We start from the raw sequence: 14157 nt of genomic DNA on the forward strand, positions 1-14157 counted from the left end.
GTTCCTTGAATTAAACTTGAACCGCTGTACAATCTCACTAGGCTTAGGGTTGAAATGTTCTTTTAGCACAGCCACTAATTCAACAAATGATTTGTCTCCAGGCTTTTCAGGACCGAGCAGGTTCTTCATCAAACTGTAGGTTTGGCTTCCCACTGACCTAAGCAGAATGGCTTTCCTTTTTCTGGCATCATTTACATAAGAACATAAGAAGTAGGAGCAGGAGTAGGCCATACGGCCCCTCGGGCCTGCTCCGCCATTCAATAGGATCATGGCTGATCCGAATCTAGACTGACGTCCACTTCCCTGCCCTCTCCCCGTAACCCCTAATTCCCTTATCTGCTAGGAAACTGTCTATCTCCATTTTAAATTTATTTAATGTTGCAGCTTCCACAGCTCTTTGGGGTAGCAAATTCCATAGATTTACTACCATCTGAGTGAAGAAGTTTCTCCTCATCTCAGTTTTCAAAGGGCAGCCCCTTATTCTAAGATTATGCCCCCTAGTTCTAGTCTCACCCATCAGTGAAAACATCCTCCCCGCATCCACCCGATCAAGCCCCCTCACAATCTTATATGTTTCGATAAGATCGCCTCTCATTCTTCTGAACTCCAATGAGTAGAGTCCCAACCTACTCAACCTTTCCTCATACGTCAACCCCCTCATCTCCGGAATCAACCGAGTGAACCTTCTCTGAACCGCCTCGAGAGCAAGTATATCTTTTCTTAAATATGGAAACCAAAACTGCACGCAATATTCCAGGGGTGGCCTCACCAATACCCTGTATAACTGCAGCAAGACTTCCCTGCTTTTATACTCCATCCCCCTTGCAATAAAAGCCAAGATTCCATTGGCCTTCCTGATCACCTGCTGCACCTGCATACTAACTTTTTGTGTTTCATGCACCAGGACCCCCAGATCCCTTTGTACTTCAGTACTTTCCAGTTTCTCGCCATTTAGACAATAACTTGCTCTTTGATTTTTTCTGCCAAAGTGCATAACCTCACACTTTCCAACATTATATTGCATCTGCCAAATCTCTGCCCACTCACTTAGCCTGTCTATGTCCTTTTGCAGGTTTTTTATGTCATCCTCACTCATTGCTTTCCCTCCCATCTTTGTATCATCGGCAAACTTGGATATGTTGCACTCGGTCCCTTCCTCCAAATCGTTAATATAGATTGTAAATAGTTGGGGTCCCAGCACTGACCCCTGCGGAACACCACTAGTTACTGATTGCCAGCCCGAGAATGAACCATTTGTCCCAACTCTTTGTTTTCTGTTAGATAGCCAATCTTCCACCCATGCCAGTATATTACCCCCAATCCCGTGATTTCTTATCTTGATCAGTAATCTTTTGTGTGGAGCCTTGTCAAATGCCTTTTGGAAGTCCAAATACACTACATCCACTGGTTCCCCTTTGTCCACCCTGTATGTTACATCCTCAAAGAATTCGAGCAAATTTGTCAAATATGACTTCCCCTTCATAAAACCATGCTGACTCTGTCCTATTAAATTATGTTTATCCAAATGCTCTGTTACTGTTTCCTTAATAATGGACTCCAACATTTTGCCAACCACAGATGCTAGGCTAACTGGTCTATAGTTTACAGCTTTTTGTCTACTTCCCTTCTTAAATAAGGGTGCTACATTAGCAGTTTTCCAATCTGCCGGGACCTTTCCTGAGTCCAGGGAGTTCTGGAAAATAATCACCAATGCATCCACAATCCCTACCGCCACTTCTCTCAAGACCCTAGGATGTAGGCCATCAGGTCTGGGGGATTTACCCGCCTTAATTCCCATTATTTTACTGAGTACCATCTCCTTAGTGATTTTAATCATCTTTAGCTCCTCCCCCCCCCCCTTTGCCCCGTTTATCCAGTGTTGGGATATTTTTAGTGTCCTCTACTGTAAAGACTGATACAAAATATTTGTTCAGCGTCTTTGCCATCTCCATGTTCCCCACCACTAGTTTCCCGGTCCCATCCTCTAAGGGACCAACGTTCACTTTAGCCACCCTTTTTCTTTTTATATAGCTGTAGAAACTCTTGCTATCTGTTTTTATATTTTTTGCTAGTTTACTTTCATAATCTATCTTCCCTTTCTTAATTAATCTTTTAGTTATTGTTTGCTGGCTTTTAAATGCTTCCCAATCTTCTATCCTCCCACTAGATTTGGCTACTTTATATGCCCTTGTTTTCAGTCGGATACTATCCTTTATTACTTTACTAAGCCACGGATGGCTGTCTTTTGTTTTACTCCCCTTTTTCCTCAGTGGAATATATTTATCTTGAAAGATGTGAAATATCTCCTTGAATGTAGACCACTGCTCTTGTACCGTCTTACACTTTAATCTGTTTTCACAGTCCACTTTAGTCAATTCTGCTCTCATACCTTCATAGTCTCCTTTATTTAAGCTCCGTATGCTGGTTTGAGATCCAACTCTCTCACCCTCAAACTGAATTTGGAATTCAACCATATTATGGTCACTCATTCCAAGGGGATCCTTTACTAGAACATTTTTTATTAATCCTGTTTCATTACACAGGACCAGGTCTAAGATTGCCTGTCCCCTGGTTGGTTCAGTTACATACTGCTCAAGGAACCCGTCCCTAATACACTCTATGAACTCTTCCTCAAGGCTGCCATGCCCAATTTGATTAGTCCAGTCAATATGTAAGTTAAAATCCCCCATGATTATAGCTGTTCCCTTATTACAAGCCCCAACTATTTCCTGATTTATACTCCGACCAACAAAGTTGCAACTGTTAGGAGGCCTATAGGCTACGCCCACTAGTGACTTTTTCCCCTTCTTATTCCTTATCTCCACCCAAACTATTTCACTATCCTGATCCTTTGACCCAATATCATTTTTGATTATTGCAGTGATTCCATCCTTGATTAACATAGCAACTCCACCTCCCTTTCCTTTCTGTCTGTCCTTCCTAATTGTCAAATACCCTTGTATGTTTAGTTCCCAGTCATGATTATCTTGCAGCCATGTTTCCGTAATGGCCACCAGATCATACCCATGTGTAGTTATTTGTACCGTCAACTCGTCAATTTTGTTACGAATGCTGCGTGCATTCAGATAAAGAACTTTCAAATATGTTTTCTGACAATTTATTCCTGCTTTTACCACTTTTACTACTTTACCTTTATCATTATACATTCTGTCCCTTCCTGTCACGCTCTGGTTTTTAGTTTCCCCACTGCTACCTTGCTCTATTGCCTTCTCCGCTGTCATTTTTATTTTTCGCTCTCTTAAAACCTCCCCCCCACTAATTAGTTTAAAGCCCTCTCTACAGCCCTAGTTATTTCATTTGCTTCGAAAAAGTAACCCAACACTTCACAGTATTCCTCCCAAGTTTGTGCTTGAATATCAAAAGCGGAGACCGTTCCTACCGTGGCAGCCATGCTCTCTTCCAACTGGTAACTAACAGCAGCTCGTGATTTTGTTGTTTAAATGTCCTGGCAGGCTTCTCTTATTCAGGGTCCTGTTTTACCTCATCGCCAAATGTGATAAATCCATGTAGTGAGACAAGGAACTCGAAGAGGCGAGGTATGAGGATTAAGACGAGTACTTTATTGAACGACTGCAAGACAACCAGGCAGGCCTGCTTCCAGGCATTGCACCTTTGCTGACCTTAGCAGGAAGCTAACCCCTGACCTTAATAGGAAGCAACACCTGACCTTAGCATCAGCATTGGTTACAGCACCACCTGGTGGATAACCTTAATCATAACATCCCAGATTACTATAGAGTCCATTATAAAAGATGTAATAGCAGAGCACTTGGAAAACAGTGACAGGATCGGAAAAAGTCAACATGGATCTACAAAAGGTAAATCGTGCTTGACTAATCTACTGGAATTTTTTGAGGATGTAACTGGTAGAATAGATAAGGGAGAACCAGTGGATGTGGTGAATTTGGACTTTCAGAAGGCTTTCGATAAGGTCCCGCCTAAGAGATTAGCGTGTAAAGTTAAGGCGCATGGGATTGGGGCAAGGTACTGACTTGGATAGAGAACTGGTTGGCAGACAGGAAGCAAAGAGTTGGAATAAACGGGTCTTTTTCTGAGTGGCAGGCAGTGACTAGTGGGGTGCCGCAGGGATCAATCCCATGACCCCAGCTATTCATAATATATATTAATGATCTAGACAAGGGAACTAGATGTAATATCTCCAAGTTTGCAGATGACACAAAGCTGGGTGGGTGTGTGTGCTATGAGGAGGATGCCGAGAAACTCCAGTATGATTTGGACAGGTTGGGTGATTGGGCAGATGCATGGCAGATGCAGTATAATGTGGATAAATGCGAGGTTATCCACTTTGGTGGCAAAAACAGGAATGTAGTGTCCGTGTGTAGATAAAGACACTGAAGACAGGAGTTGGTTCATAGGTATTTACTAAGCAAGTCTGGGGGGGGTTTCTAAAGGATATACACAATACACAGGCTTATATAGCCCAAGTGGCAATTACCGGCATTACGCACACCTGGGGCTCTTAAAGGCACATACACCATAATTGCTCTTAAAGGCACATACACCACAATTCCTCCCCTTCTAGCTAACTAGTACATCATATTTTAAGTAATTATTAATTACATGTTATATGCAAAATAATATACATTGCTGTATTAATTAATTATAAGTTAGTCTCTCAGGAGGCTTCCTGACTCGGTCCGGATAACGCCTCGGGGGTGTAGTAGTTTCTGGTGGTGTAGTAGGTTCTTCTGGCAAGGCTGGTTCGGCTTGAAGGCCAGTGTCGGGTTCATCGGGTTCCAGTATCACCGGATCGGAGGTAGATATGGGTATCTCTACTTCATCGTTAGATGTATAGAGTGGTGGTGTAGGTTGTCCCTTTTCGGATGACTTGATGATTTGGTCAGCATGGCGCCTTATTATGCTGTCTCCGATGTCCACGGTATACATCAGTGGTCCTAATCGTGTGCAGATAGTTCCAGGCTGCCATTTCTCGGTACGGTAGTCCCGGGCCAAAACCGGTTGGCCTATCTGGAAGGCCCTAGTTGGCCTTTCATTCATGCCCTGAAACTGCCGGTTCTCCACGTCCCTTCGGATGTTGGGCTTGACCAAATCCAGCCGGCATCTTAGGTTTCTATTGTAGAACATCATGGCGGGAGTTTGGTTAGTAACCATATGCGTTGCATTCCTATATGCAAATAAGAAGTTATCCACCTTGTGCTGAAGTTTTATGTCTTCATTACCCATGGCCTTGATGGCCTTCTTGAAGGTCTGGACAAACCTTTCAGCCAATCCATTGGTGGCGGGATGGTATGGGGCGGACGTGTAGTGCTTTACCCCATTGTTCTTTAAGAACTTTCTGAATTCTTCGGACATAAATTGCGGTCCATTATCAGAACATATCTGCTCCGGCAGCCCATTCCTGGCAAATATGGTCCTTAATACTGTGATGGTTTTTTCCGTGGTGGTGGAGGACATCTTTATTACCTCCGGCCACTTGGAGTGTGCATCAACTGCGATTAAGAACATTAAGTCCATAAATGGACCAGCAAAGTCGATGTGCACCCTTTGCCAGGGAGATGAGGGCCACTCCCATGGATGTGTCTTTTAGAGGTATATGCGAAAATAGCCTCTCGTAATCTCGTCGATTTATTACGGTTAGAGCTGATCCTGTATCTAGCTCCATTTTAACTGGGGACCCTGCTATTGTGAGGGTAACCCAAATGGTTTGGTAATCCTCTTTGGCAAGTACATTATGTAATTTGAGACAGCTTAGTCTCTTGTTTCCGGAGTCGCTATCGCTATTCTGGTCTTCGGAGCTACTGTCCGCCATCATTTGTACCTTCCTGTACTTTTCTTTATTGATTTTTTGTTTTCTGTCAGTGGATTTATTTTGTCCAGATTGGCATACCCGTGCAATGTGTCCAATCTTACCACATTGCCTGCATGCTTTGCCCTTGAACCAGCAGTCCCACTGGTTATGGGTGGATCTGCCGCAGCGATAACATCTTCCGAACTCCTGTGTCATTTTATGGGTGCCGAAGTCCTGTGTCTCTTGTTGTATCTCTGCAGCTCCTTTTGCTGCTGCTTCGTATGATACAGCCATACTGAAAGCTTTGTCCAATGTTAAATCTTTTTCAGAAAGCAGTCTTTTTTGTGTTCCTTCACTTAAGAGACCGCAAACAAATTTGTCTCGAAGATAATCCGATAGTCCTGCTCCGAATTGGCAGTACTTTGATAGCTTTCTTAATTCGGTTAGGTAATCAGCGTTACTTTCATTCTTGTGTTGATTTCTCTTGAAGAACTTGAATCGTTCCGCTATCAGCAGCGGTGTTGGATTTAAATGCTCCTGCAGGGTATCGACAATTTCTTTAAAAGTCTTGTCCTTTGGTTTGGCTGGAGTGATTAAATTTCGTAACAGCCCGTATGTCTTCGCGCCCATTAAGTTCAGAAGTACTGAAGCTTTTTTTTCATCTGCTATTCCATTTGCAGTGCAATAAACCTCTACTCTTTCCACGTATGTGGTCCAATCTTCTATTTCGCCATCAAAAGCCTCAATATTACCAGATTTAGGCATTTCAGAAAAGATATGGCGCTTCCCGCGCTTTTTTTTTTTCTCTCTGTAGCAACGATATGGCGCTTCCCGCGCTTTCCCGCCGCTGCTACCGATAACAACCCTGTTTATTCACTGTTGGAGACTCGTTCCCGACGGAGGTCTAAACGCTGACCTGCTTGCCGCGCCGGCCGTCTCTCGAGTGCACCCTCCCAGTCCGTTATTGCTTGCCTCTGATTTCGCTGCCTGTCTTAGCTGTAGAGCCCGCCGCTGGAGCTCCAGCCTGATGCCCAGGAAGGATTAGCGCAGTACCTGTCACCAGCTTGGCCAGCTGGTGAAACCACAGTTTCTCTTACTTCCTTGCGTCTTCTGGACGCTGGAGGAATCGATGTCCTTGAGGTGCTGCCGAATTGCAGCTAAGTCCGTTTCCACTTCGTCGCCACTGTAGTGTCCGTGTGTAGATAAAGACACTGAAGACAGGAGTTGGTTCATAGGTATTTACTAAGCAAGTCTGGGGGGGGGTTTCTAAAGGATATACACAATACACAGGCTTATATAGCCCAAGTGGCAATTACCGGCATTACGCACACCTGGGGCTCTTAAAGGCACATACACCATAATTGCTCTTAAAGGCACATACACCACAAGGAAGGCAGATTATTATCTGAACGGCAATAGATTGGGAGAAGGGGAAGTGCAACGAGACCTGGGTGTCCTTGTGCACCAGTCGCTGAGGGTAAGCATGCAGGTGCAGCAGATGGTTAAGAAGGCAAATGATATTTTGGCCTTTGCAGCGAGAGGGTTTGAGTACAAGAACAAGGATGTCTTGCTGCAGTTGTACAGGGCCTCCGTGAGACCATACCTTGAGTATTGTGTGCAGTTTTGGTCACCTTATCTGAGGAAGGGTGTTCTTGCCATGGAGGGAGTGCAGCAAAGATTCACCAGACTGATACCTGGGATGGCAGGAATGACGTATGAGGAGAGGTTGGGTCGATTGGGCTTATATTCGCTGGAGTTTAGAAGAATGAGAGGGGATCTCATTGAAACTTATAAAATTCTAACAGGACTAGACAGACTAGATGCAGGAAGGATGTTCTCGATAGCGGGGGGAGTCCAGAACCAGGGGTCACAGTCGAAGGATAAGTGGTAAGCCATTTAGGACAGAGGTGAGGAGGAATTTCTTCGCCCAGAGAGTGGTGAACCTGTGGAATTCTCTACCACAGAAGGCAGTTGAGGCCAATTCATTAAATATATTCAAGAAGGAGTTAGATATATTTCATAAGGCTAAAGGGATCAAGGGGTATGGGGAGAAGGCAGGGACAGGGTACTGAGTTTGGATGATCAGCCATGATCTCATTGAATGGCGGAGCAGGCTCGAGGGGCCGAATGGCCTACTCCTGCTCCTATCTTCTATGTTTCTATGACAGTAGGAGTATGTTTGTGTGTGTGTGCTAGGTCGATGTAGCAGAGCCTGGTCTCCAATCGTTTTGGATCCCCTTGCCATTGGACCAAGAACTTGCTCTGTCAAGCCCGTGTGATAGCTGGTGTGCAACTGCCACCCCACGTTAAAAGAATTCACGCACAGGCATCTTCCACCCTTCAAAATGAATTTCGGGACCTCCTAAGCTGGCAGACCTGTTCTGCCATGTCAGTCTCTTTCATACTTGTCAGCTAGTCACATAGTGATGCCATCAACTAATTTTAATAACATTATTACAAGAGCATCCTCCTCCAACAGGAAACCCAGAACACACCCTCTCAGAACCCCTTCTGTGATCTGTCATTTTGTGCTTTTGGAATCAGGACCTTAGCCTTCAAAAATAAAAAGTGGGTATATGCACCCTCGATTATATGTTGTCAAAAGTAACCTCTAAAAATAAAACATGGATATACTCAGTATACCCTCCCCCGGATTACAGAAGCACAAAAGGAAGGTTTCACTTATGTAGCATTTCATATCCTCAGGACATCCCCAGAACTGAGTCTCCCGGCCTGAAATAACATCAATTTTCATGTCAATAGTGTCCCTAAGGTGCAGGAAGGTGTTTCAGAGTAAAACAGTCTGACAGTGCTCGTTGTCAAGGCTCACACAAATAATAGCCATTGGGTCAAGATACTGGAGAGCAACTATGAAGCGCCTTGGGATGTTTTACTACGTCAAAGGCGCTATATAAATACAATTTGTGGTTGCTGCTGACTGCAAAGCACAGTAATTCTGGGAGTTGCACATCAATTCTTTGCTTGAGGATCAGTACCTGTTCCAGCCAGTTCCCGATCAGACACTTGTTTTTATTGCGATCTTCATTGCTTTGCTGCGCTGCATCGTCCCCTGCCTGCGCCGAAACCTGCCCGTCGCCATCCTCCTCACATTCACATTCGCAGATCTCCCACCCCTGCCGTCCTCCTGCACCCTGCGTTTCACTTAACTTCGGACATCCGTACTTGTCCTGCTCTCGCCGCCTTCCTGCGTCAGGCCCGGGACCACTGGCGCCGGCCCCTGTCTCCGCTTGCTCTCCCTCGCTGTGGCTACCGGGAAGGGGTAGCCTGGCTGCAGAGGACTCGTCGCACACCGCTTGCTCCATCGGCCGGCAGGCAGGCAGGGAGCCGGAGCCACCGGGCCGCCGACTACAAACCGTTGCTAGGAAACCAACCCGGCGCCTGCGCACTGAAGAGCAAACCTCATGAGTTCACCATAGCAACTGTAAACACAGAGCCCGGCCTAGCCGGCCCGCTGGGCCTGGCGGATCATTACAGATTACAGAGGATTACATAGGATATACGGCACAAAAACAGGCCATTCGGCCCAACCAGTCCATACCAGCGTCTATGCACCACTGGAGCCACCTCCCATCTATCCTCAACTAACTCTATCAGCATAACCCTCTGTTCCCTTTTCCCTCATATGCTTGTCCAGCCTCCCCTTAAATGCATCTATACTTTTCGCTTCAACCACTCCCTGTGGTAGCGAGATCCACATTCTCACCACTAAAGAAGATCCTTCTGAATTCCCTATTTCATTTCTTGGTGACTATCTTATATTGATGGCCTCCAATAATAAGGCCAGGCAACATCCGTGGAGAGAAAATAGAGTCAACGTTTCGGGTCAAACCCTTTGTCAAGACTGAAGGCCAGGCTGGGAGAGAACAAAAGAGAAGTGAAGAGACATTAAGAGGTATTCAAAACGAGACGAGATGGTGATAGGACTAGTGGAGACAAAAGACGGCTCTAGATTAGGTGTGAAATGCGCTGGCAGAATGGGAGACAGCTGCCATGTGGGAGAGAAAAAAAAGCGGGGGGGAGGTGGGAAAGGGCCAAAACAAAGGTGGGGATAAAAAAATAAGTAAAAATGTAATGGGGGCCGAGGTTATGATCTGAAATTGTTGAACTCGATATTGAGTCCGGAAGGCTGTAAAGTGCCTAATCGGAAGATGAGGTGCTGTTCCTCGAGCTTACGCTGAGCTTCCGTGGAACAATACAAGAGTCCGAGTACAGTGAGGTCTGAGTGGGAATGGGGCGGTGAATTAAAATGACAGGCGACCGGAAGCTCGGGGTCATCCTTACGGACTGAATGGAGATGTTCCGCAAAGCAGTCACCCAATCTGCGTTTGGTCTCCCCAATGTAGAGGAGAGCACATCGTGAGCAACGAATACAGTATACTAGATTGCAAGAAGTACAAGTAAATCGCTGTTTCACCTGGAACGGGTGTTTGGGGCCCTGGACAGTGGGAAGGGGGGAGGGATAAGGGCAGGTGTTGCATCTCCTGCGCTTGCACGGGAAGGTGCCGGGCGAAGGGGAACGGGTGCTGGGGGTGATAGAGGAGTGGACTAGGGTGTCTCGGAGGGAGCGGTCCCTACGGAATGCTGAAAGGGGAGGGGAAGAAGCGTTTGGTGGTGGGATCACTTTGGAGGTGGCGGAAAAGGCGGAGGATGATCCGTTGAATGTGGAGGCTGGTGGGGTGAAAGGTGAAGACAAGGGGAACCCTATCGTAGTTCCGGGAGGGAGGGGCAGGGGCGAGGGCAGAAGTGCGGGAGATAGAACGGACACGGTCAAGGGCCGTGTCAACCACGGTAGAGGGGAATCCTCGGTTAAGGAAAAAGGTAGACATGTCAGAAGCACTGGTGTGGAAGGTGGCATCGTCGGAGCAGATGCGGCGGAGACGCAGAAACTGGGAGAATGGAATAGAGTCCTTACAGGAGGCGGGGTGGGAGGAAGTGTAGTCCAGGTAGCTGTGGGAGTCAATGGGCTTGTAGTGAATGTTGGTCAATAACCTATCCCCAGAGATGGAGACGGAGAGGTCGAGGAAGGGAAGGGAAGCGTCGGAGATGGACCATGTGAAGGCGAGGGAAAGGTGGAAATTGGAGGCAAAGTGAATGAAATTGTCTAGTTCAGGGCGAGAGCAGGAAACAGCACCGATACAGTTATCAATGTATGGGAAAAAGAGGTGAGGAAGGGGACCCGAGTAGGACTGGAACAAAGAGCGTTCCACATATCCCACAAAAAGGCAGGCATAGCTAGGACCCATGCGGGTACCCATAGCAATACCTTTAATTTGGAGGAAATGAGTGGAGTCAGAGGAGAAGTTGTTCAATGTGAGAACAAGTTCAGCCAGGCGGAGGAGGGTAGTGGTGGATGGGGACTGGTTGGGCCTCTGTTCAAGGAAGAACTGGAGCGCCCTCAGTCCATCCTGGTGGGGGATGGAGGTGTAGAGGGATTGTACGTCCATGGTGAAAAGGAGGTGGTTAGGGCCAGGAAACTGGAAACTGTTAAAGTGGCGGAGGGCATCCGAAGAGTCACGGTTGTAGGTGGGAAGAGACTGGACAAGGGGAGAAAAGATAGAGTCGAGATAGGAAGAGATATGTTTGGTGGGGCAAGACCAGGCTGAAATGATGGGTCTACCAGGGCAGTCCTGTTTGTGGATCTTGGGAAGGAGGTAGAAGCGGGCTGTGCAGGGTTGGGGAACTATGAGGTTGGTGGCCGCGGGGGGAAGATCTCCAGAGGAGATGAGGTCAGTGACAGTCTTGGAAACGGTGGTTTGATGTTCGGTAGTGGGGTCATGGTCCAGGTGGAGGTAGGAGGAGGTGTCAGAGAGTTGGCGTTCAGCTTCCGCTAGGTAGAGGTCGGTGCGCCAAACAACAACAGCACCACCCTTGTCAGCAGGTTTAATGACAATGTCAGGGTTGGCTCTAAGAGAATGGAGTGCTGCACGTTCAGAGGGAGGTAGGTTGGAGAGAGTGAGGGGAGCAGAGAAATGGAGACGGCCGATGTCACGGCGGCAGTTAGCGATGAAAAGATCTCGAGAGCGTAAGAGGCCAGGGGGAGGGGTCCAGGTAGAATGGGAATTCTGTAAGCGGGAGAAAGGGTCAGCCGTGCGGGGGGAAGACTCCTGGCCAGAAAAGTGGGCACGGAGACAAAGGCGGCGGAAAAAGCGCTCAACATCGTGCCGAGCTCGAAATTCATTGAGGTGGGGGCGTAAGGGGATGAAGCTCAGGCCTTTGCTGAGGACTGATCGTTTGGGGTCAGAGAGGGAAAGGTCAGAGGGGATAGTGAAAACACGGCAGGGGGTGTGATTGGGAGAAGGGGGGTCAGAGGAAAGTGAAGGGGAAGATGGTTCCGGAGGGGCATTGATGTTCAAGAGTTGATGAAGCTTGCGATCCTTGACATCGGAAAGGAAGAAAAAAAGTTTTTTGTTGAAGCGTCGGATGAGTCGAAGGATGAAATGGAACTGTGGACCCGGACAGCTTTGAGATAGAGTGCATCGGTGCTGCTGAAGAGAGAGGTCGAGAGTGTTCATGTGGCGCCGCATGGCGTTGAGCGTGGATCTCAAGATGCGGCGAGAGCAGTAGTTCGAGGAACAATGAATATCTTGGAGATATTTGTATTCCTGGGTGGATCCGAAACACGAAGGGTGGAAGTTTAGTTGGAATCCATGTGGAATAAGTCAGAACCAGAGACAGTTGCTGAGAAAAATGATGTGGCTGTGAAACCGTGTCTTGGCAGATACCTGATCAAACACGAGAAGGGAAACTGAAAGTAATGAAGATGAACAAGATTGAAGAGCCAAACGGAGATCCCGTTGAAGAGAAGAGCAGAACTTCTTCAAGGTAGGCATTCCTAGAAGAGGTGTGGCAGTGAACCAAACACTAGTATGATAGCAAAATACTGCAGATGCTGGAAATCCGAAATAACAACAGAAAATGCTGGAAAAACTCAGCAGGCCAGGCAACATCCGTGGAGAGAAAATAGAGTCAATGTTTCGGGTCAAAGCCTTTGTCAAGACTGAAGGCCAGGCTGGGAGAGAACAAAAGAGAAGTGAAGAGACATTAAGAGGTATTCAAAATGAGATGAGATGGTGATAGGACTAGTGGAGACAAAAGACGGCTCTAGATTAGGTGTGAAATGCGCTGGCAGAATGGGAGACAGCTGCCATATGGAAGAGAAAAAAAGGGGTGGGGGGAAATGGGCCAAAACAAAGGTGTGGATAAAAAATAAGTAAAAATGTAATGGGGGCCGAGGTTTTGATCTGAAATTGTTGAACTCGATATTGAGTCCAGAAGGCTGTAAAGTGCCTAATCGGAAGATGAGGTGCTGTTCCTCGAGCTTACGCTGAGCTTCCGTGGAACAATGCAAGAGTCCGAGTACAGTGAGGTCTGATTGGGAATGGGGCGGTGAATTAAAATGAGAGGTGACTGGAAGCTCGGGGTCATCCTTACGGACTGAACGGAGGTGTTCCGCAAAGTGGTCACCCAATCTGCGTTTGGTCTCCCCAATGTAGAGGAGACCACATTGTGAGCAGCGAATACAGTATACTAGACTTCAAGAAGTACAAGTACAGGAAACTTTTTTTTATCCGGCACAGACGGGACCGACGTGGTGCCGGTTCATCAAAAATTCCGGATAACCGAAAGCTATAGTAAAAGATCCGGAGCTGAGAGCTCCGTATAAAGCAACAAACCGTGTTGCTTAGCAACAGCTTCAGAACAATGGCCACAAGTTGCAACGTCTCTGTAGCTTAGCAACAGCTGCAGCCACACCCTTGCACAGCAACAAATGGAGGAAGGCAAGTAATAAAAGTTACCTGAACCTACTCCTGAATTTTGCCGGTTAACCGAGATTTCCGGTTATTTAGATGCTGGTAAATCGAAAGTTTCCTGTAAATCGCTGTTTCACCTGGAAGGGGTGTTTGGGGCCCTGGACAGTGGGAAGGGGGGAGGTATAAGGGCAGGTGTTGCATCTCCTGTGCTTGCACGGGAAGGTACTGGGCGAAGGGGAAGGGATGCTGGGGTTGATAGAGGAGTGGACTAGGGTCTCGGAGGGAGCAGTCCCTATGGAATGCTGAAAGGGGAGGGGAGGGGAAGATGCGTTTGGTGGTGGGATCAATTTGGAGGTGGCGGAAATAGCGGAGGATGATCCGTTGAATGTGGAGGCTGGTGGGGTGAAAGGTGAGGACAAGGGGAACCCCATCGTGGTTCCTTTTCACCATGGACGTACAATACCTCTACACCTCCATCCCCTACCAGGATGGACTGAGGGCGCTCCGCTTCTTCCTTGAACAGAGGCCCAACCAGTCCCCATCCACCATTACTCTCCTCCGCCTGGTTGAAATTGTTCTCACATTGAACAACTT

At 47.2% G+C, this 14157-nt stretch overlaps 1 protein-coding gene across 2 annotated transcripts in view; it reads right to left on the minus strand.

Moving 5' to 3' along the window:
• The window catches only part of spag8 (sperm associated antigen 8), a 76856-nt gene extending 67675 nt beyond the window's left edge, over positions 1-9181 (minus strand). Inside the window, exon 1 of one of the 2 annotated variants that reach the window (XM_085973320.1) lies at positions 8788-9177. In XM_085973320.1, the coding sequence (XP_085829446.1) occupies positions 8788-9114 (327 nt within the window). In that variant the 5' untranslated portion in view covers positions 9115-9177. Of the gene's footprint in view, positions 1-8787 lie in introns of both variants that reach the window. The other variant, XM_085973327.1, reaches the window with a different exon arrangement.
• Positions 9182-14157: the final 4976 nt, after the last annotated feature.

The sequence above is a fragment of the Somniosus microcephalus genome, chromosome 2 (assembly GCF_052327205.1).
Source record: "Somniosus microcephalus isolate GS21.2 chromosome 2, FLI_Smic_1.0, whole genome shotgun sequence".
In the NCBI taxonomy this organism is placed as follows: domain Eukaryota; kingdom Metazoa; phylum Chordata; class Chondrichthyes; order Squaliformes; family Somniosidae; genus Somniosus; species Somniosus microcephalus.